The following is a 20,380-nucleotide window of genomic DNA, read 5'->3' as shown; positions in this document are numbered from 1 at the left end:
AGCTGTCTTCATCTATACCATAGCAGAAACGGTATGTTCTGTTTTAAAGAATATATTAGTAAAGAACAGATTATTTGGTTTAGTAACAGTAAGGGCTATAGAAATTGTGCCAAATACTTTGCAAAAATATTTGTGGTAATATTTCACCCAATTAAAAAGAACCGAAACTGCATCTCAAACTTACAAATCATTTTTATAATGATTATTCCAAATATACAGTAAACCAGTATTTTTCTGCTATTGAACGAATGATGATTGTGTTTTAATTCCAGGTGCAGTTTTCCTGGTTATTTTTTGCAGGGGCAATCCCTGTATTTTTTTCTTTTTTCATTGCAACTCTCTTGTGTCATTATAACAACTGGGATCCAGTGATGGTGGGAATCAGAAGAGTTTTTGCCTTTATCTGTAGAAAACATCGCATTCAGAGGTAGGGCAGTCACAAAATGTAATACCATCTCTTCTTTTGCCTTTGTGATACCCTGTACTCTTTACAGGAAAAAAAAAAGCCACAATACTCCTTCCGTATTTATTTCTATCTAATTTTGTATAAAGATGACCTCTGTGACTAACTTCTTAATAGCAGTAGTTGTCAATCCATTCTTGAACCCATGAAATGCTCAGAAAATGCAAAGATTTGAAGTCTGTTCATCTCTTAAAAGAAATTCCCCAGTGGCTGTCACTTTTTTTTACTCAATACTTATGTGATAGTTGCTGTACTCAGACCGTGCCATGGAAACTGTGAACTTGAGTATCCTTTATGAAGTTAAGTTGGTTTTTTTTCTTTTTTAATGGCTGCAGTTCAAACATGTAGCATCGTAAATACTTATGTACTTCATAACAACCAATTTATTATTGCTGTGTAGTTTAAAAAAAATCTGTTTCTTTTAAGAATGCCAGAAGAAAGCGAGCAGTGTGAAAGTCTCATTCCTATGCATAATGTTTCTCAAGATGGAGAAAGTTGCTCATAGGCAAAAGGTATGCTTAACAAAACAAACTTCAAACAATACAATGAAAGGTGAGCAGTAGTTTTTATGATGGTATTTGTTACATACGTTTTAACAGATCCTGCAGTTTATCTTGTTCTGAATGGATGACTATAATTTTTGAAGAATATTTTCAAAATTATTTAAATTATTACTCCATACAAAGCATTATTCTTGCCTTCATACAGTTCTTCCCTTGTTGTTGAGTTGATGGTTTTAAAATGTAAAGTATGCTTAAGTATGTTTAAATAATCTTACTGTTTTGGGGGTAGGGGGGTGGTTTTGTTTTTTTGTGGGGGTTAGGGGTAGGGAGATTTCTCTTTATGTGATCTAAAGAGAAAGCCTGTACCTTCCAGAAGCTCCATGGAAACTTATGTATGCAATAAACTTTATTTTTCTTCTCAGTATTGTGACTTTGAATAAATTTTACTTTTTTTTCTTAATTTCAAGTAATACTGCTAATGGGAAAGAGGGGGAAGGTTTGCCTTCAGTGCAGTATATTACAACAGAGATTATAGTTCAGAAACTGGATGTGAGTCAGTAATGCCAGACTGTTGCAGAAGAGGCAAACAACTTTTTGGGATGCGTGATGAGTCTGCAAGACATGTGAAGTAATCCTTTCACTCTGTTTAATGTTACTGAGGTTTCAGTTTGAGGTACTGCAGTTCATGGAAAATGTGGGCCGTTTAAGGAAGTTTAGAGGAGATCAATAGACTCCATCACTATAGGTCTTGAAAACGTGATTTATCAAGAAAGAGTCCTCGTGTTTGTGGTTGACAGACCAAGAATTAAGGTGTTTAAATTCTATTAGGCATTAGGGAAAATATTTCCCATGATAAGGACAAGGAAACTAGAGTAGAATACCTAGCGAGTTTGCAAAATTTCCTTTTCTAAGAGGAGTTTACACAAACCTCTAACAGGAATGTTACAGATGTCTTGGAGCATGGAGGTAGACGTAGTTCAGGCCCCCCTCAGCTGTGTGCTTAGAGACTTTAGTTTTCAATAATTTATGCAGATTTTTTTAAGGCTCACCTAGTTAGAAGTGGATTTTTATTTTCCAATGCTGCCTAAATCTAATAAGGAAATTAAAAATATCCTAACCAAACGGTAAATGTGATATGTTTTTAAACTTTGGCATGTAAGCAATTTCCTTTACATTTATTAATAAGATGGAAACAAATAAATAGTAATACCCTTTGTATAGTCTTTATTTTTGTAGCACCAGTAATTCTTTTTTTTTCTTTTTTTTTCCCCTCTTAGTTTAAAAATGGAATGATGCCCAGCGAAGAGACAATCTCCTGGAAAGTCCCTAAGGAATCATGTTTCAGTGCCTATTTTGAATTTGTAGTAAAAACAAGAAGTTTCAGTTCTTTTGAAACTCTAAACTTTTCCTCTTTCTGCTTTCATCTGGTTTTATAAATGAACAACTTTACTACATGCATATTGCCATAGAGAGTCTTAGTCCATCTAAGCAACCAACCTGCCTTATAACACTGAGCTGGTGAAGTTACTTGACAAAAATCAAAAAATGAATACTGCTAGGTGATTCTTTTTTTTTTTTTTTTTTAAACTCACAATTTTGTTAAATGCTGGACAATATTATTTTTTAAAAATGCTTTCAAATGAGTTATGTAAATAAGTTTGCAGGTCATCATTTCTTACAGGCTTTCAGATGAAAAGCTAAATAGATACGTTACCTGTAGTAGGTACAAATTAACTTTTTTATGTTGTATAAACTCTATTTGCATATTAATAGAAGAAAATAGAAAAATAATTTATTAAGTGCATTCCTGTAATTATGGAGGCAGGATCTTTGTACGGTTCTGGAACACTACATATATCTATTGTCTTACTCCATTTTGAGAAGCCTTGTGATTGCAGTGGGTGCCCATGTTTAAAAATCTTTTGTTACTTAACAATCTGGAATGTTTAAAATTTTAGTGACTGGTAAAATGTTTCTAATTACAGTACATCTGGTGTAGGTTCTCAAAATCAACACTTACTACTTTTAAACAGACTGATTATGTAACCCATCATTAGTCCAAACTATCTAATATGGAAAACTAGGTAAAAAATGAAAGCTTTCATGTGCATAGCTGCCAACTTAAGGAGATCAGATTAATCGCTAAAGTTTTCAGTTAGTGGATTGGCCTACAATAATCTGCTAAACAATATGAAAGGTAAAAATGTTTGCATTGGTTTTCTTTTTTCCCAATTGTATTAATAAATTTAATCTAAAACTTATTCTTGTCCTTATAACCTTTATCTTTCTTCCACTTCAGTACTTCTGTCCTATTCAAGTCTGAAAAGCTATGAATAATTGTATTCAGGAATATTTGTTGTTAGTCAATGCCATTTTCCAACTTCTGGCCTATAAGACACTTAAACAAAAAACAGCAACAACAAAAACAGTTAATTTTGGATTTGGATGAATTTGAATTTTTTTGTAGTAAATATAAGATGGGTTTTCAGCTAACAGCATTATCTTCCACATAAGACTATTAATAACGTAGAGGACTTCTGCTGTCCTTCCATATAGATATAAAAAGGTAACATATTGCAAATGCATTTCAAAGTTTTTGACCCTCAGTAATGATTTTAGTAAGAACAACAGTATGTTTGGTGATACAACTACTAATCTAGAGGGAATGCAGGAAAGCAACATACTTACCTGTATGTTTAGAAGGATTGATTAAGCAATAGTTAGAATTTAATTTAAAATTCTGTAGGTAGAGAAGGAAGAATACTGGGAAAATGAACTTGGGGATGATTCTGGTTAGAGAGAAATACTTGCCTCTTCATGAAATTTTTTCCACAGTTTTTAATATTCTATTACATTGCAAATTTCAGTTGTTACCCGAGATGAATAGGAAGCTTTAAGCTGAGATAGTAAGTCCCTGTTGAACACCTGAAATAGGGATTAAAAAAACAAAAAAACAAAAAAACAAAAACCCAAACCCAAAGATCATAGTCTCATTAAAGTTACCTAGACATCTTAAAATCTCAGATTTTAATTCCCTGAACCCATAAGTAGAGAGGTTTAAATGGTGGTATGTAGAACGAACTTTATATTGACCCTGCTGGAATTTTCAGGGTTTTTCTGGTATGAGGAGTTTCTAATACGATTTTTTTTTTTTCTAAATTATGAGAAATTGGAGGAGGTTACCTTTGCCTTTTTTGTTTTGTTAAGAAATGCTACTAAGGCATACTGGCAAGTGTTAATGTCTGTTTTCTTTTACAGTTATGTTTGAATGAGATCTGTCCTGAATATACAATACCAGGCTTTAAGTAGGCAAGTTTGAATCTGTTCCTTTATAGCAACCTGGCAGTAAGGATTTGTGGCATCTGCAAACTAAGCCTGTCAAAGCTTTCAGTTTGCTTTCAGACAGGCAATTACAGTATTTTTAGGGAATGTCACCATACTGTTTTTTTGAAATCAGGCATACTGACCGATAGAATTGGAGCTATGACATATAAGGGCAGTTGTTATCCATGTTTGTCCTTATGTCCATGTTACAAAGTTGAAGATCATCATAGTATCCTCTCTATGTAACTTTTGTTTAGTGGCATTATTGCATTAGGTAGAGAGTTTTAGAAACAAAATATTAGAGAATATTCTTCTGTTTCAGACTCCAGAATGTTGAATCGCCTTAGAGTTCAGTTAAACTCAAAAGGTCAAGGCCTGCCCACTGTATTTTGTTTTTCTTTCTGATGATAAATGTTGAAGTCTTTAATATATTTAATGGCAGTAAGTGACTTTTAGCAGTCCTTTTGCATTAATTTGCAGTGCTTAAAAAAAAAAAAAAAGGTTCCTTCCCGAAAGGCCATGGATTTTTAAACAGTGGTGCCCCTGTGGTTATGAGAAATATGTGTTATAATTTTAATTACTGAAGTTATGACATGTAACATTGTTCCTGCATTTAATAGAATGTGATGAGATTTTTCTATAAAATCTTGTGATTTTTAGTACAATAATATTTTATAAATATTTTGTCTTATTTGAAATGTAATTTGTGTAGCTTTCTAATGGGTGCTTGATAAATGCACAAGAGATTTAGCTTTGATTCTCAGGTACCGCTGATATAGTGGTGATTTTCCCCCCCCCGCCCCACCCCTTACCCCAAGTCACAACTGGAATGTGAAGGAGCTCTCTTGTGAAAACGTTCATTACTCTTGTGCTAGCCTAAACTGTCATTGCTCTTGTTTCATTTTGGGAATGTTTTGATTCTGACTTATTTCTTGTAGGAAGTGCATACACTTAAAAACAAACAAACAAAACAAAAAAAACCTTTCCTTTGAATGTCATTAGACGCTTAAAGAGCAGTGATTTCCCATGCCCACAAAATAAGAGAATGAATGCTACGTGTGTTGTTCCGTCCAATGGTTCACCTGCAATCCTATGAGACAACCAAGTTTTGTTTTATTTTGTTTTTTCCCCCCTGTGTTTGGGCAGTGTCATCCACCGCTCCCTCCACCCCTCAGGTTTTGGAGTTGTTTGTTTTTTATGTATGGAGGAGATGACAGTAATTTGCCAAATGCCATGTAGCAAACCTTAGCTTTCAGGGTACTGATGCATCTCGCATAGTTCAATGTACTGTATTCTGCAATCCGGAATGAAGGAAAACAAGGATTTTGGGTTTTCTAGCTTCTTTCTGCTAGGTTTTGGTCATGGCAAAAATGTTTTCACTACTAGGGGCTGCTGTAGAGTTAATACTGATTCAGCAAAGGACTTAAATACACATGATATCCAGTACTCAAGAACTGCTTGTAAAATCTAGGGCCCCTGCATGCCACTGCAGACCCGGAGGGCCCGGGCTTTGTGTTGTCCAGTGTGCGCTGCATGGCTCTTGCATGCTGGCCTTCTGCCCGTGGAAATCAGCGTCGGGAGCGGAGGCTGTCCTACGTGTCTGATCTGCCTCACGTGCATGCTTAAACTTGGAGCCTGGGAGACTGAGGCACAGCCGGGTGATCTCGCTGTGTTGCACATGCTGAAGCACTCTGCTGAAATCGGGTGTTCAGCAGTGGGATTCTTCAAAGGACAAATCGTGGTGCTGCATGTGATACTTGACAGTTTGCTGCTATATGCATTGCATACCTCCATGTAACATACTGACAACAACAGAAGAGCCTGTGAATTACTTTTCTTGGTGTGTGCTGTTGCAATTGCCACTTTCTCCTCTGTTATACCCATTGTGGTTAGGTACTGCTATTTACCATTCTGATTGCTTTTAAACAGGGTGGTAAAATGATTTCTTTAACTCTTGATTCCATCTGTCTTCATCCTCAACATTATCATTCCTACACCTTATAAACAGATCTTATCTTGGAGAAATTCAGTTATTGAACTTACGGCCATGCAGAGGGAAAAAATGAGTTAAAGGTCAGATATTGAGTGAGTTCACGGACACAATTTCCAATTTCACATGGCAATGCACCTCAGTAAGGCAGAGTATTTGTGTGTGTTAATAAAGTGGTAAGAAACAGCATACTCGAAAATCAAGAAACATGAACTAATATTAATATCACAGTGTCAAATGATATGGCTAACTACAGGATGGTACTTCTAACAAATAAAGAAAATGGATTAGAAGTTTTTAATTAGTTACCATTTATGTTACAACTGTATGTCATAACATATGTAGTGCCTGCAACTTAGTAGCTAAAACTGCATTTAAATGTTGATGGTTCTTAAATAGTTTGTTGTGCATGACTTTTATATATTTTTTTTTCTTTTTTAATCCAGGATTGCATTAATGCTATTTTCTGTTTTACACAGTTATCTCATGGCATGATTTCTCAGGGAATATGGATGATACTATGCGATGTATGAGCTGATAACTAATTTGTCATTTTAAAATCAAGTTAAAACCATTTTCAGCTTTCACTCAAACATTTTGCATCACATGACTTACATGTTGAATTTCCTTTAATTTATTTGGTGAATCAGGATGAGGGTGTTAGTGTTTAAAGGTGGCAATAAAATACATTTTGCCTAATACTTCATTACTTTTCAGACAAACCTGTAGTCACAATTGACGTTGCAATTTGTGCATTTTTTTCCTACTTTATTGTACTATGCACCGTACAAATTCATAGTTACACTGCAGATTTCAAAGCTGCACTCATATGTCATGACATTAACTTTCATGGTTAGACAATGCTGTAGTAAAACATAATTGATTTTGGGGTAGAGTGCCAATATAAATCTGCTAACATAAATATATTCATTTATATCATTGAATTTTTATGAAGTCTGTTAACTTTGGGGATTTTTGTTTGTTTTTCCAGTAAAGTTACTTTGTTGGCTAGACTGGGATTAGATCCAAAGCCCACCAGAGTCATAGACAATAAAATAAAACTATGGAAATGAAACTGTGCAGTCAGGTTTCTATGCCTTTACAATATTTCCATCTGCAGTATATGTTTGGAGTAGTTTGCTTTATTAAGACTTCAGTTATATAAATTTAGCGATTTAGTGCTGTGAAACATGTTAAGATGTAACTGGCCATAAAAGGTATTTCCCTATAGCCAACATGCAGCTTAGTTATTTAGATGGTGAATTTGTCTTGCTACATAATTCCTTCAAAATCAGCAGTATGAGAGATGTTAATGACTTCACTTAGATGTAATACTTCTAGGGGAATTTATATATCAGTAGTGACAATGATGCATGTGATTGTAGCCTTGAGGATCAACTTCCTCTACACAGTTTCTTATTTGACATTTCCATTTACTTGCATTTAGCCAAGAATGCAGCAGAGCATTTCCTCTCTAGTTAAAGCTATTGTGATTGTATTTTGACTGTCCTGATTCTCTGAGTTGTTGTTATAAATCTGGCTTTAAAAAAAAAAAAAAAAAGTCTGTGGCAACACTATCTGTTTAAAAATTACGAGTGTGATGTTCCTTGTTGCCATGTTTAGGCCTGTTCTCACACTATTCTCAGTTAAGGTATTGCATTGTTACATTTAGTGTTAATAGGTGACCAGACTTCTTCTGGAATGCCTACCATGATGTGGTCTGCAGTATCCAGAACTTAATCTCGTTTTGTCATTTCCTGCTTCTTAAAAGCACGTAAGACTTTTCTCTTAAAAATTCTATAGAAAGCAGCTGCTTCATTCTGCAAATGCTGTGTTCTTTAACTGTTACTGCATCTTAACTCCTAAAGTTGTGTACAATTCTCCTCTCATTTTTTTAATGAACTTTGGAGTGTTTTGTCTGGGAACATGCACAAATCCTGTATATCTTCCACAGAAGAAATACAACTGGATATTGGAATGGCCTCAGAAATCATAGTGCAGGGATGTTTGTATGGTTTTTGACATATTTTCCTGAAGTTGTTCCACAGTCTATAAAAGCACTTTTTATCAAGCTGAGGGGCAGCAGCCATTTCACATAGAACTAACTTTATAATATGCAAATTACTGTGTTGTCAATAGAGATACCCCTCAGTGTATTACTGATGTTGCCAGCCCACAAATCTCTTCTTCCTTTTCTCTGTTTCTATAGATGCTGCCTCTCTCTATCCAAATCTGACCCTTTGCATGTCAGTTAAACTATATCCTCTGCCAAAATGAGTAATTAATACAATATTTTTAGAACTTCCTTTTTTCTTTAGCTGTGGGAACAGCAGGGGCCAGACAGACAGTATCCCTCTCCTATGGGACAAGAAGAAGAAGAAAAAAAAAAGGTAAAGAATTCTTAATTGGAGATGAGGAATCTTACTGGATAGCATTATGGAATCAGCTGTAAAATCATAGAGGTAATGCTTACAGCACAATTACGTACAGGAAATGCTTGCTTTTAACTTGGCAATAATTGTATATTGGATTGATCTCTCTGTAGTTCATCTTGATTTAATACAGAGTGTAGATATTTTTAATGTCATCATTTCATATTGAAGCTGAATCAAGCTCTGTTTAAAAAAAAGGGGGGGTAAAAATTATATTTGGAGAAATAGTCTATATGTTAAGTAGTTTTTTGTTTCTATTTTTGGCTTTTTTTGTGAAGTCTTAAAGTCCGTACAATCCAGTTGCAAATAAATGTTCTTCCTATTAATTGAAAATCATGAGAGGCCATTTACACAAGGCTGTATTGAAAGCTTAGCCACTTGTTCAGGTTGACATTATCTGAGTGGAATTAGAGAAGTGTGTGGAGTATGTGATATGGACATTAGCACTGTACAGATAATGAATATATGTTGTAATGGTTTTTAAATTTGTTCCTCAAGTTCTCTTTGGGATGAGTATTAGTAAAACAAAACTATTTCTGAAACATCTTTATTTGGATGTTTTTATTGATTGTTTTGTCAAACTTTTAAATCTTTTTGTGCACTAAAAGATGCACAAAACAATAGTTAACTGTTTTAATGGTCTTTATGGCATTTACACTTTATACTAAATTTCAGCTCTGTAATTTGAAATAAGTTTTGAATAACATCTGTAAAGCAGAAGCTACTCTTTTAAGATTTTATTTTAATAATTAAGACAAAACTGAAGAAGATCTTTGCATGAAGTGCTTAGGGTGTCCTGATAATTCAGATGTTTTAAGAGCACAGCAAGTTCCAGGTATATATCCTCTATGAGACATCTTATGCATAATTTTTTAACTATTTTCCTTAGAGAGACCAGAACCTGAGTTGCTGATGCGTATTGCATTTATACTTAAGTACCTCATTTCAGAGTGTTTTAAATCTTGATCTATCTTTGATTTTAAAAATGCAGCATTTTTATCCGATTTCCATTTAATGATAAATGTATTAATGCAGAGAAAAAACAATCATGGCTTGACACAACGATTTAAACCAAGAAAACAGCAGGATGGCAGTAGTAACTCTGAAATGAAGGTGCATATCTCTTCAGAAACTGTGGCTTCTGATTCCTTCCTTTCTTCTTCATACCAAATTGGTGTCTCTGTTATTCCAGATTTATGCTGGTGAAGTAAAGACCAGAGCTTCTCTACTTCGTTTTTGATAGTGAAGCGTGTTTTCTGCATGGAGTTTTTGTCCTGTCACTTTGTTTTCCGAGGGGATTCAGTTAAATGAAAAGTATAGAAGAAGTATTTTTAATTAAAATCAGATTTAAGCTATCAATTATTTTGAAATTGACAGTATGAATAGAGGTCTAAAGAATAGAAAATATAGGCATATATTGCAGATATCAAACACTGCTTATATATTTTTAACAAAATCAATATGTGATTATTTGAAACATGTATAAAGATGAAAGTGGGAAAATTGTTCTTGTGTTGATAGATCAAAAACTTAAATTCTCTTTATATCCAATACCAAAACCCTATCAAAGGGCTAATGGGAAAAAATGTAATGGATTCTGATGAACAGCTTGTGTAATACAATCAATGGGAGTGATGTTTTTGTTCTGTATCATATTTATTATATGTAAGTAAAACAATAAAGATTACAAATCTTGTTTTCATAACAGGAATAAGTACTTGGTTGGGCTTAATATTTAATATATTTTTATATCACTGGTAAGGATGTAATGGTCACTAAGGGCAGGCTACCTTGGGAGGATAGCACAGTGGTAAAAAGAACTTGCCTGGTTTACACCCTCCTTCCACCCTTAAAAGCAAGTCTAAGGATGTCTCATTTTACCTCAAGTCAGCTAGGATGTGAAATGTATATAATTTGGTCTCATACTGGTCTTCTCATTCAAGTAATTGGTAAAAAGTAAGTTTTTAAACCATTTCCTCACTGCAGATGATTTTACTTGCTAATATACAAAATATAAAATATACAAGAGAAATGTTATGTTTTGTCAGCAGAGGGAGCTACTGTAGTGTCCATCTATTTATTGCATTCCCAAACTCTAGCTTAAGAAATTACATAAGCAGTGAAAAGACCTTAACTCCTCTGTTCATCATCTTTGATTCTTAGAATTTACCCAGGACCAGGTACTGACCTTCTTTTGTCCAGTTGAACTTTGTGTTTTTAATTACTTATTGAAAATCTCTTGGGGATCATAAGCATTCACCTAAATACTTAATAGAAAAATTAGAAAAGTATTTTGCTTCCACAAGCCTTTCTGAATTTTTTTGAATTACCTGCAGCTGAACTCTGTGTACTGATACTGTTTTCACAATTCTGATCAGTGTTGCTGCACCGAGTGGTAAGAAGCAGATTTTGACATCAAAACAAGGATACTTGCTGTGACATATGTAAAACATGCAAAATGTGACAGTGACATTCCTGACACTGCCGGTAGCAATTCATTAATCTAAAGTTTTAGACAAGGGTTTGTTAGAAAAATTATAAGCACAGGCATGAAAACTTCAAGCCAAATGTCAATCATAATGTGGAAAAGCAGGAGGGTATAAAACAAATGGGAATTTGGCTGAAGGCTTGGGACTGCATCGTGCAAGGAGGGTTCCAGTATGAGCCATCTTCACCTTCCCAAATCCACTTGGAAGAGCCATAGGTTTACCTGCCACTGCCATGTCCTCATGTCTAAAATGAAAACATATAATGAAAAAGCCTGATGCAATCAAAGTAAGTATTTCATGGAATTTGCTTTTACCATAACTGCACTGTCTTGAGTATTTTTCTTGGCTAGGAAGAACAGTAAGCTTGTGTGTGTGTGTGGAGGGTTGGGGGGGGTGTTTTCTTGTGTGCTTTTTGTTACTGTTTTGTTCTTTTTTGGGAGGGGGTGTTTTTAACAATAGGCTAATAAATTTAGGTGGGAAACTTGCTTTCTTGGTTGCCTTGGGTAACATTTCTATTCTAAGAAGGGTTTGTGAGATTCCATTGAAATTGTCACTTTTATGCAACAATTTACACTTGCCACCAAAGAGGCTTTAGTATCATATGTACCATTTTTGCAATATGGGAAGGTTTTTGTGCTGTCTTTCAGCATTTGGGGAAGAACCTTTCTATTCAAGACTGTAGTGTATTTCATTATATACTTCTGGAGAGACCTTTTTTTAGCTGATTAAGACATAGTTCATCTCTTATTGTTGCCTGGCAAACAATAGAAATGTTGGAACTCAGATTAAAGAGCTGAAGTAAGTTTGTTCTAAAAAATTCTATATGCTTACAAAGGGAACTTGGCACCAATTAGTCTGTTATATTTTCTGGAGGCCTAATTAATGATTCTGATCCTTTCATTTTAAGTCACGCAGATACAAATAGTTAGAGTTCGTCTTCCAATGTTTTTTGGTTCTCTCCCCAAAACAAACTGTTAACTACCTAAAATTTAACACTTTATAAGGTTGTATCAGCAGTTCATGAACTGTGCTGAGTGGACAGTTGGCTGCCTAAATGGCCAGGGCAACTGGTCATAGAGCCACATTAAAAAGCCTTCTCAGCTGAAGTTTTGATGAAGATGTGCAGAGGTCTGTAAGAAGCGGTGGGAGTTTGCCAATGGTTTGCCAGTGTCCACTAGTCTTGAGCATGTGGGAGCTACTTGGCTAAATGATTGAGATGGAAAGCTTTTTCTTATACACTGTTTCAAGTCTGGGATTTGTATTCCATAAGATTAATAAGATCTAAACTTTTTTCCATGATACATTGGCACCCAGTACTTTTCTGTATATGATGGGAATTTTTTTAAAGGCAACAGTCTGAACGCAAATCAAGATTTGCTTGAAAGCTAGTACAGGCTATCTAGACTGCTTTTGACTCGCTAGTACGTATTTTGATGACATATTGATGTATTGTATTCTATATCCCCTTATTTTTAGGAGACATTTCATACATGAAACTGCCTCTTGCCAGAAGCTCAAAGTCAGTTGTTGCTAGGTGAGGCTTAAAGCTTCTGAGAAAGACAATTTTAACCCCCTTTTCAAACATAGTACTGATGTTTGGAGAAAGAATGTTGAAGACATTCTGCTTGGTTTCCGTTTACATCTGCAAATAAGAATATACCACTTATATAGATCAGAAAAACTTGACAAAGGTTAAGATTTCCAAGAAACCATCCTTGTTTACCTCAAAGTGGACTCTTCTCCCTTTCTTCCCCACCCCTACCCCCTACCACAAGCTTAAGTAAAAGAAAAGCCAGCTGCAGTGTTTGAGGCTTGCAGGTCTAGGGGGGATTTTTGGTAGTATTATCCACTGTGCTACAAATTGCTGTGACATGAAGATGTTCGTACCATAAAGATTCCTTAATTACCTAAATTGGCTATTGTTTGTGGGGAACCTTCCAGTGCTTTGTCATTTACTAGGCTTCTTTGGTTTAATTACTAGAATTATGCTGTTAATGATGATGAAAAACCCATGATTACACTGCAAGTATGCGTGTTTACACAATGCAAGGGAAGCTTCATAGACATGTGAAGGAGTATTTTGGCTCTCTGTAACACAGTTCCAATCAGAAAGGATGCCCAGAAGCTCATCTGCCGGTAGTGTCCTCTCCCCCGCTTTTTTTAAATACCCGTTTGGTGGAGGGAAAAGACTTCAGGTTCTGTGCAGATGGCTTTGGGGGCTTTTTATGGAGTGTTGGAGTCCATGGTGTTGCAGGCAATACTGCGTTACTGTAGCAAAAGCTGTGGTGAGTCCCACAAAGCAGGTTGCTGGCTATGGGTTGTGCTATTAGCTGGGAGGAACGGAAAAGGAGGCAGAAGTTTTATGGAAGGAACCACTGATACATGGAGTTTTGTCTCATGAACAGCTTTCCCCAAGCCTTTCTTGTCTTTTTACGCATTTCCCTACTCCCAACAGTGTACAGAAAACTCATTTCACTAATTGAGGGGACATCATTAGTTCACAGTATAAATATTTAAAAGCATTCTGTAAGTGTATTAGTAATGGAACAAATGTGTTTTGTTTAAAAACACATTTTAACAAAAGTGCCGGCACTCACTTCTACCACACCTATTCATATTTGGATAAAAGCTGATATGTCTCCATCTGTCACGGCTGCTTTTGTGACTGTCTTTCCCATAGAGAATTTGCATATGATCAGCCACTAGTGAATGGAAATAAGTCTTGACTTATATATCCAGTCCTATTTAATTGCAAGTGGCTCATTCTTGTAAGGAAGAAGTGCTTAAAAATGAAGTTGGGTAGGTTCCTATATTCATACAGGAGTATGTCAACCACAGTGGCTTTCAATCATAGGAACAGATTATTCAGGATTATATTTCCCTAGAATAGGGGGAAAGAAAGAGATTCCCCTCGAAGTATTTTCCCAAGGCAATTATCATCTTCTAAGCCAGTCTCCATTCTCATGGATGCAAAGAAAAGCTGCAAAACACCTAAATACTTTAATAATAGAAATGTTTTGTTATTTAAAAACAAAAACAAAAACAACTTATTTGGGTTGGTGACACATGGATTCTACCATAAAATAATAATAATGTTGCCTTGGCTCTCTGCAGAGTAATTCCTCAAAAACAACTAATTAATGCTTTTAATGATATGTCTGTTTGCTAGTACTGGACTGCCAATATACCTGCTGATCTACCCCTTCCCTTTGCATATGTTTTCTAAAATATCTGTATTCTGTGTCTCTCTTTATAAATTTTTCTCCCCCCTTCTCTTTTTTTTCCTCATAGATTTGAGAAAAGATTGTTCAGTGTCTAATTGTGCACAAAACTGGCAATGGAGGCATCGTAGCAGTAATATACAGGCCCAAGTACAGAGAAGTCGGGATATTAGCTTTGAATATTTCTCTTGACATATCAGACTGTTAAAATCTAAAAGTGTATATTAGTCTTGAGGAAGCATATCTTCAAGAAAGCTCCTAGAAAGAAGCTTCTTGTTCTCACAAAATGGTATTTGGGAGCTTGCTATTCTATTTTTAAAGAATATTGTTCCTTTTTGCCTAGAGGGTTTTTTTTTTTTTTTTTCCAGTATGGGATAATAGGTTCAGTTTAAAAGTTGCTGTGTGTAAACTCAGCACAAAAAGTACTCTAAGGAAACTCTATAATCTTAACAATGCCATGTTATTCTTTCTGTGCTGGGCACAGGCCAATAACCAGACCTTTTATATTGATGTTCTGAATGCACAAGGTGAACGTAGTACTACCTTCTCCCCTTTAATTGTACAGTAGTTGCACAAACTCACTGCGTTTTTCTTCCCCCCACCTTTGTATACACAAACACAAGCCCTGGAGATAGTCTGACCTCTAAAAGTTGGAAGTTCGAAATGTCCTTTAACAAAAAGATGTAAATTGTGGCTCCCTGAATATACATCTCAAAAAAATACCCCTCACCCACATATCTCCCCACTGAGCTAAGATTTCTCTGCACTTTATGGGCTTTAAAAATAGTGTCCCATTCCTTCCCCACCTTTTCTTAATTTGCTGCTGTATTGGAAGGGTTTTTTTACTCTCTTTTGCAGACAATGTGGACTTTTGGAGAATTCAGGATAGTTGAAACATCTCAGCAGGTATGTCACAAAACTCTGCTTGCTGTGAACAGTGACTTACAACTTTGAGCTCAGAGGCATCCCACTGAGTCTCTGTTCAGGTGAACAAAATCCTGCTTCTTCCAAGAATGTTACAGACTGGATCATCAGCTAGTACAAAAAGGCACAGCCCCATTTATTTGCATGGATCTGTGATATTTTACATCAATTAAATATCTGATTTCAAGGGATAATCCTCAGTTAAGTCCTACAGCGGGTAAGTAACTGTCTCTAATATTGCCTTTGTGCCTATTTTCTGTAAGATTGATTTCTCAGTGTTTCTGTAGACTTTTTTTTTTCTCAGCAAATCAAAATTTATCTGACTGGAAGGGGAAAACGTACATGGGGCTCACTGTTACAGTGAAAAAGAGAGTAGCAGCAACAGATTATTTTGTCCTTCTCCTTGCTGATTGCATGAGGCAATGCGGATTGTATGAATTCATTCTTTTCATTCAGTTTGGTTTCTTTGTCCACCCACCAAAAGTAACACAAGGTTTTAATTTTTATCTTTGAATTTCTATCTGTCTTAATTACAGCACTTCTCTGCGTCGTACTTGAAGTGGTGTCTTTTAATGTTTATTTCAAAAAAATTTTGTTTTGTCAATGATACTCATATTAACAACAATGACATTACTGCTAATAATTAAAAGTGTACAGCTTCTTGTTCTTAGCAGTTTTATAGCCTATGTGCTTGTTATTAACAAAACATGCCAGGAGAACAAAAGGGCAGACTACACTTCACCTATGTTAATTTTTATCAGTTTTCCTGCAGGGGCTTGTTCTTAAGTCATTGGTCTTGATCCTTTTGTAAAGTAAGTAGGCATTTGCTACTATTTTAACTCTTCTGTCTGCAGAACCTCCATTTAAGAATCAGTTACGTATGCTGGAATGGTTATTTACGCTTAATTAACATGCTTGTTTGAAAACTGCTATTACTGATGGTCATTTCCTGGTAGTCTGTTGTTTAAGTTTAAATACAGGTTTGGCCAAATTTCTTTGCCTGCAGTCTCTTGAGACAAAGGTAGACAACTGTTTGTCCCCCTTGGCTCTAATCCATGGCCTGTAAATTTCCATCTTCCTCAAACAGAGCGGTATAGGATATTCTGGGGCTAGAAGGCTGATCTGATATTTAGACTCTTGCTTTATTCACTCAATTCAATGATCATTTGTCTCAAATGAAAGAAAGATGAAGGTGCCTTCTAGCAAAGTAAGAATTAGGATGATGATTCACTCTTCAGATGTTTGATTACCAGCTAGAGATCATATTATCAAATATACCCTGTATTGGTTGATTTATCTAAAGAGGAATATCATGTTATGCACAACTGTTAAAATATTCAGACAATTACAAGACAAATACAAAAAGTCTAAACTGGGGGCTGATGCAAAACTTGGTATCCAGCTCACTATTTCTCCAGGTGCTTATAGATAGCTAGGAACACACTGAAGTATGTCATTCAAATTGTTTTTAGGAAACAGATCCAGGTACATAAGGTGCAATAATAATTATTTCTTTGGTCGCTTGTCATATAAATTGATGTTAAAGGGTTTAAATGCATAGAATTTGCAATTCTGCATGGCATAATAGAAATTAAATGAAATTACTACAACAAAGTAAGGCCACAGAAACAATACTTATGTAGGTATTCTTTATAGCCATTGAGATTTCTAGCACCTAAGTTTGTGCCTATGTCATCGAGTTTGTCATGAACTCATCCAGACGGAAGTACTAACAACTCCATATTCTTGTTGGCCATTGTGGTGCTAGTCTAAGTAGCACCAACAAATACCATCTTTGTCAAGAAACAAGGGAAGAAACCCTTAGCTTTCAGACTCTATCATCTTTTCTAATCGCTTCAAGCAATTAGTTCAGAAGGCTTTTTCACTAAACTTACATAAATGTGCCCTTCTGTCTTAGCCCTATTTTCATGTTCTGGCTGTTTTTTCTTAGAGATGGCAGGCAACATGCAGATATCGGCAAGCAAGCTGTGCCTCATACAGACACTCGAGAAAGTTTAAGAAGGAACAAGATCCTGTGTTCTAGCTTCATTAAGCCTCACAGATCAGAAACTTTATGGAACCATGGATGGAGAAGCTTCTGGGAGTTGATAATCATTGTATATTAGGTTCTGCTTTGAATAAGTAAATGAAGAGAAAATTACTTCTGAATGCAAAGCTGTATGCTGTATGTAAAGCCAGAGGTGGACTGTTTGTTTGTTTGTTAGTATGACAGCAGAAGCCTGGAAGTTAAATTAGGTGTTTAGATTATTTATAAGCTTAGGCAAAGTAGCTATGTGAGAGATGTGGAATGGCTTTCTTCTGTAACTGACTCAGTTGAGCATAAGTCTTCATTATGACTTAAGTGATATGTATATTTTGCCTTCATGCGGTACGATGTAGTATTTCAGGAGTCTAGTCTTGAGTCACCACTAAGTCTAATTTCTAGAGCTGAGCTTGGCACCATGCTCCAGAGATTATTAATACTTGGAATGAGCCTGATCTGTGGAGATAGAGATTCAGCACCCAAGAATGTTTGAGCCACATATTTCTGGAGGGTCAGGTAAATTTTCGAGATTCCTGTTACAGACTTGTATGTGTACATACAAGCTGGTTTATAGTACAATTTGGAGTCAAGAAGCTGGGTAAGCCATTGAGTAGATGCCTGGTTTGTTAGTATGTTTTTCTTCATGAGGTATTATGTCTTTCTGTAACCTTGTTCTATGACCTTGTAGTCACAGCTGCATATCCACAGATTCTTATGGACAATGTGCTTTGCCTGCTGCCTTAATGACATGGAGTGGTTCTCAAGGACCTGCCAAAATATTGCCTTGAAATCATTATCTTATTAACATAAGCTCATATTGATGCTGCTTCATTTTGATCTACTTACGTGGTCCCTATAGGCTTCCTTTGACGGTGTCTTTATTTCATCTGGACATATTATAATGTGGCCAATGTAAGTGCCTACTAAATTCATTTTACCACTGACTTTAGTGTAATACCATCCCATACAGCTGACATGCTGTGGTCATTTTGACAATCAACATAACCATGTAAACAAGCAGACTTCACTGGCAAAACATAAAAATTACTAGCTTGCTTAATATGTGCGTTTTTATAGACCAGGAACTATATTCCTTCCTTAAGTCCTGTGGTGTATGGCTTGGCTTAGTTTCATTACATAGGGGAGTTTGCAAGCATGTGTTTTCTTTGAGAAGTCTAAGAATCCACCTTCAGGGTATTCTCCAGAACCTTTCATTGTAGTATTGGTAACGTATCTTTGCTTGGCTTGTTTAAAAGGCTAGCGGGCAATGGGCTGTTGACAGCAATGAGTCTGGCCCTGTGCTTGAAAGCTTTCAAAACTCAGACTGAAAGCTGCAGGCAGGTATTTCAACAACTGAGGTTGTCTCTGTCCCAAAATGCCAGAGTCTGAATATGAGTTAGTCAATAGCACTTGACTAAATTAAGCCTCTGTACGGGGATATAAACAGAAAGGCATTCCTTGGGGTAGGTATGCTGTAGCACACTGCTTTGCTGGTAATCCATCCAGCTCTAGGTACACAGACAAATGGGTCACAGATCTCCACTCTGCGCAGTTGCTCCTGCTTGTTTATTCATATTCTCTGACTGCCTGGGTAGAACTCGGTGTCCCAAAGCAAGCATTTTTTTAACAACAAACAGTTTATCTTTTTTCTGTTGATGCGCTCTGATTTGAAATTTAATTTAAAAAAAATGCATATTCAATTTTAAAACTCAAAATCTCTTTCTCGTCATTTTGTTGGACATTTTGTTGCCTTGCAGACCAGGCCTGAGATGGCTGAATCTGATAGCATTTTGTAAATTTTGACTGAAGAAGTAGAATCAAAGCGAAAGAAACCTAATGACTCTGATTAATTGTGGATCATGATTTCCTGAGCAAGAGACCTTGGCTTATTTGTCTAAAACCAATAATAGCTAGTTTAGTAAAAGGTTTTGAAGATGTAAAAAAGGAGGAAATTTAAAGCATCTGAAATATAAAGTATTAAATACAAATATAATATTAAGTATTAAATACAAAGCTTAGGCCCCCTTAGACCTCAGGTGTGAAATTATACAAATAATGAAATTATAAGCTTATTGAAGCCAATGAGAAAACGCTTTCCTCAAAGGCAGGGATAAAAGAAGAGCATTCTGAGAAATGTTGGGCATCCATAAATATAAGTGCATACATTATATCCCTTTTTATACATCACCTTGAGAACTAAGCTATCTATTAAGAGAGGCTACAGTACCTGTTATGTCTTCATGGGTTTTCTCCTGTTCCACCTCCCATTATAATGCCTATTAACAAATTCTGTAATGTGGAGGAATTTTTTACTCTTTAGAAACTCCATAATGTATTCCACAAGGTACCATATTCAGCTCGCCTCTGTAGTATAGTTACTCCAAGTGAATGTGTAGGCTATCCTTTTGAATGGATCATCAGGTATCAAATAACAAACGTAAGCATGCACTTAAACACTATAGATTTCATACAGATAAATGAATATGCACTATTCAATGTCACACAGTGTGAACACAGCAGATAAATAGATATACGCTAGTCATTGTCCTGCAGTGTGAACACGGCTTTTCTGTATTTATGAGATTTTTTTACTAAGCATCCTGCTTGTCTTAATTATTCAGTACCTATTATGAGCCTCCAAGAGTGGAACCAGAAGTGTGTTTCCTAGAAATGAAACATGGAAGTGTTCCCAAAGCTATTTTAATGCTAATTCTTGTTCCTTTTTTCAGAGTTTGAGCTTTAAACACCGCAATTGTGAAAAGATCGGACTAAATTGAGAAGTGTATCGGGGCTACAGAGATGAAATTGTGAATTGGCATTTAATCATGGAAAGTGATTCTGTAACAGGTCGTTCTAGTTTTTTAAATTGGTGTGAGTCAGTGAGCTTTTATGGTAACAAAATTGCACAGTAGGTTTTAATTGTGCATAATTATTGCACTGCATGGTGCGGAGTGCTATAGTCTAGGCATTCAGCTGCATTCTGTTAATTT

At 35.7% G+C, this 20,380-nt stretch overlaps 1 protein-coding gene across 5 annotated transcripts in view; it reads left to right on the top strand.

Moving 5' to 3' along the window:
* Positions 1–10,426, top strand: part of SLC35F5 (solute carrier family 35 member F5) — a 37,782-nt gene extending 27,356 nt beyond the window's left edge. For 3 of the 5 annotated variants that reach the window (XM_026097122.2, XM_026097123.2, XM_064514638.1), the window contains 3 exons: positions 273–427; positions 890–975; positions 2,244–10,426. In XM_026097122.2, the coding sequence (XP_025952907.2) occupies positions 273–427; positions 890–968 (234 nt within the window). In that variant the 3' untranslated portion in view covers positions 969–975; positions 2,244–10,426. Of the gene's footprint in view, positions 1–272; positions 428–889; positions 1,016–2,243 lie in introns of all 5 variants that reach the window. The other 2 variants (XR_010389924.1, XM_064514637.1) reach the window with 2 other exon arrangements.
* Positions 10,427–20,380: the final 9,954 nt, after the last annotated feature.

This window comes from Dromaius novaehollandiae, chromosome 7, assembly GCF_036370855.1.
Source record: "Dromaius novaehollandiae isolate bDroNov1 chromosome 7, bDroNov1.hap1, whole genome shotgun sequence".
NCBI lineage: Eukaryota > Metazoa > Chordata > Aves > Casuariiformes > Dromaiidae > Dromaius > Dromaius novaehollandiae.
Note: the sequence above shows the minus strand (reverse complement) of the source record. Positions and strands in the feature narration are given on the sequence as shown.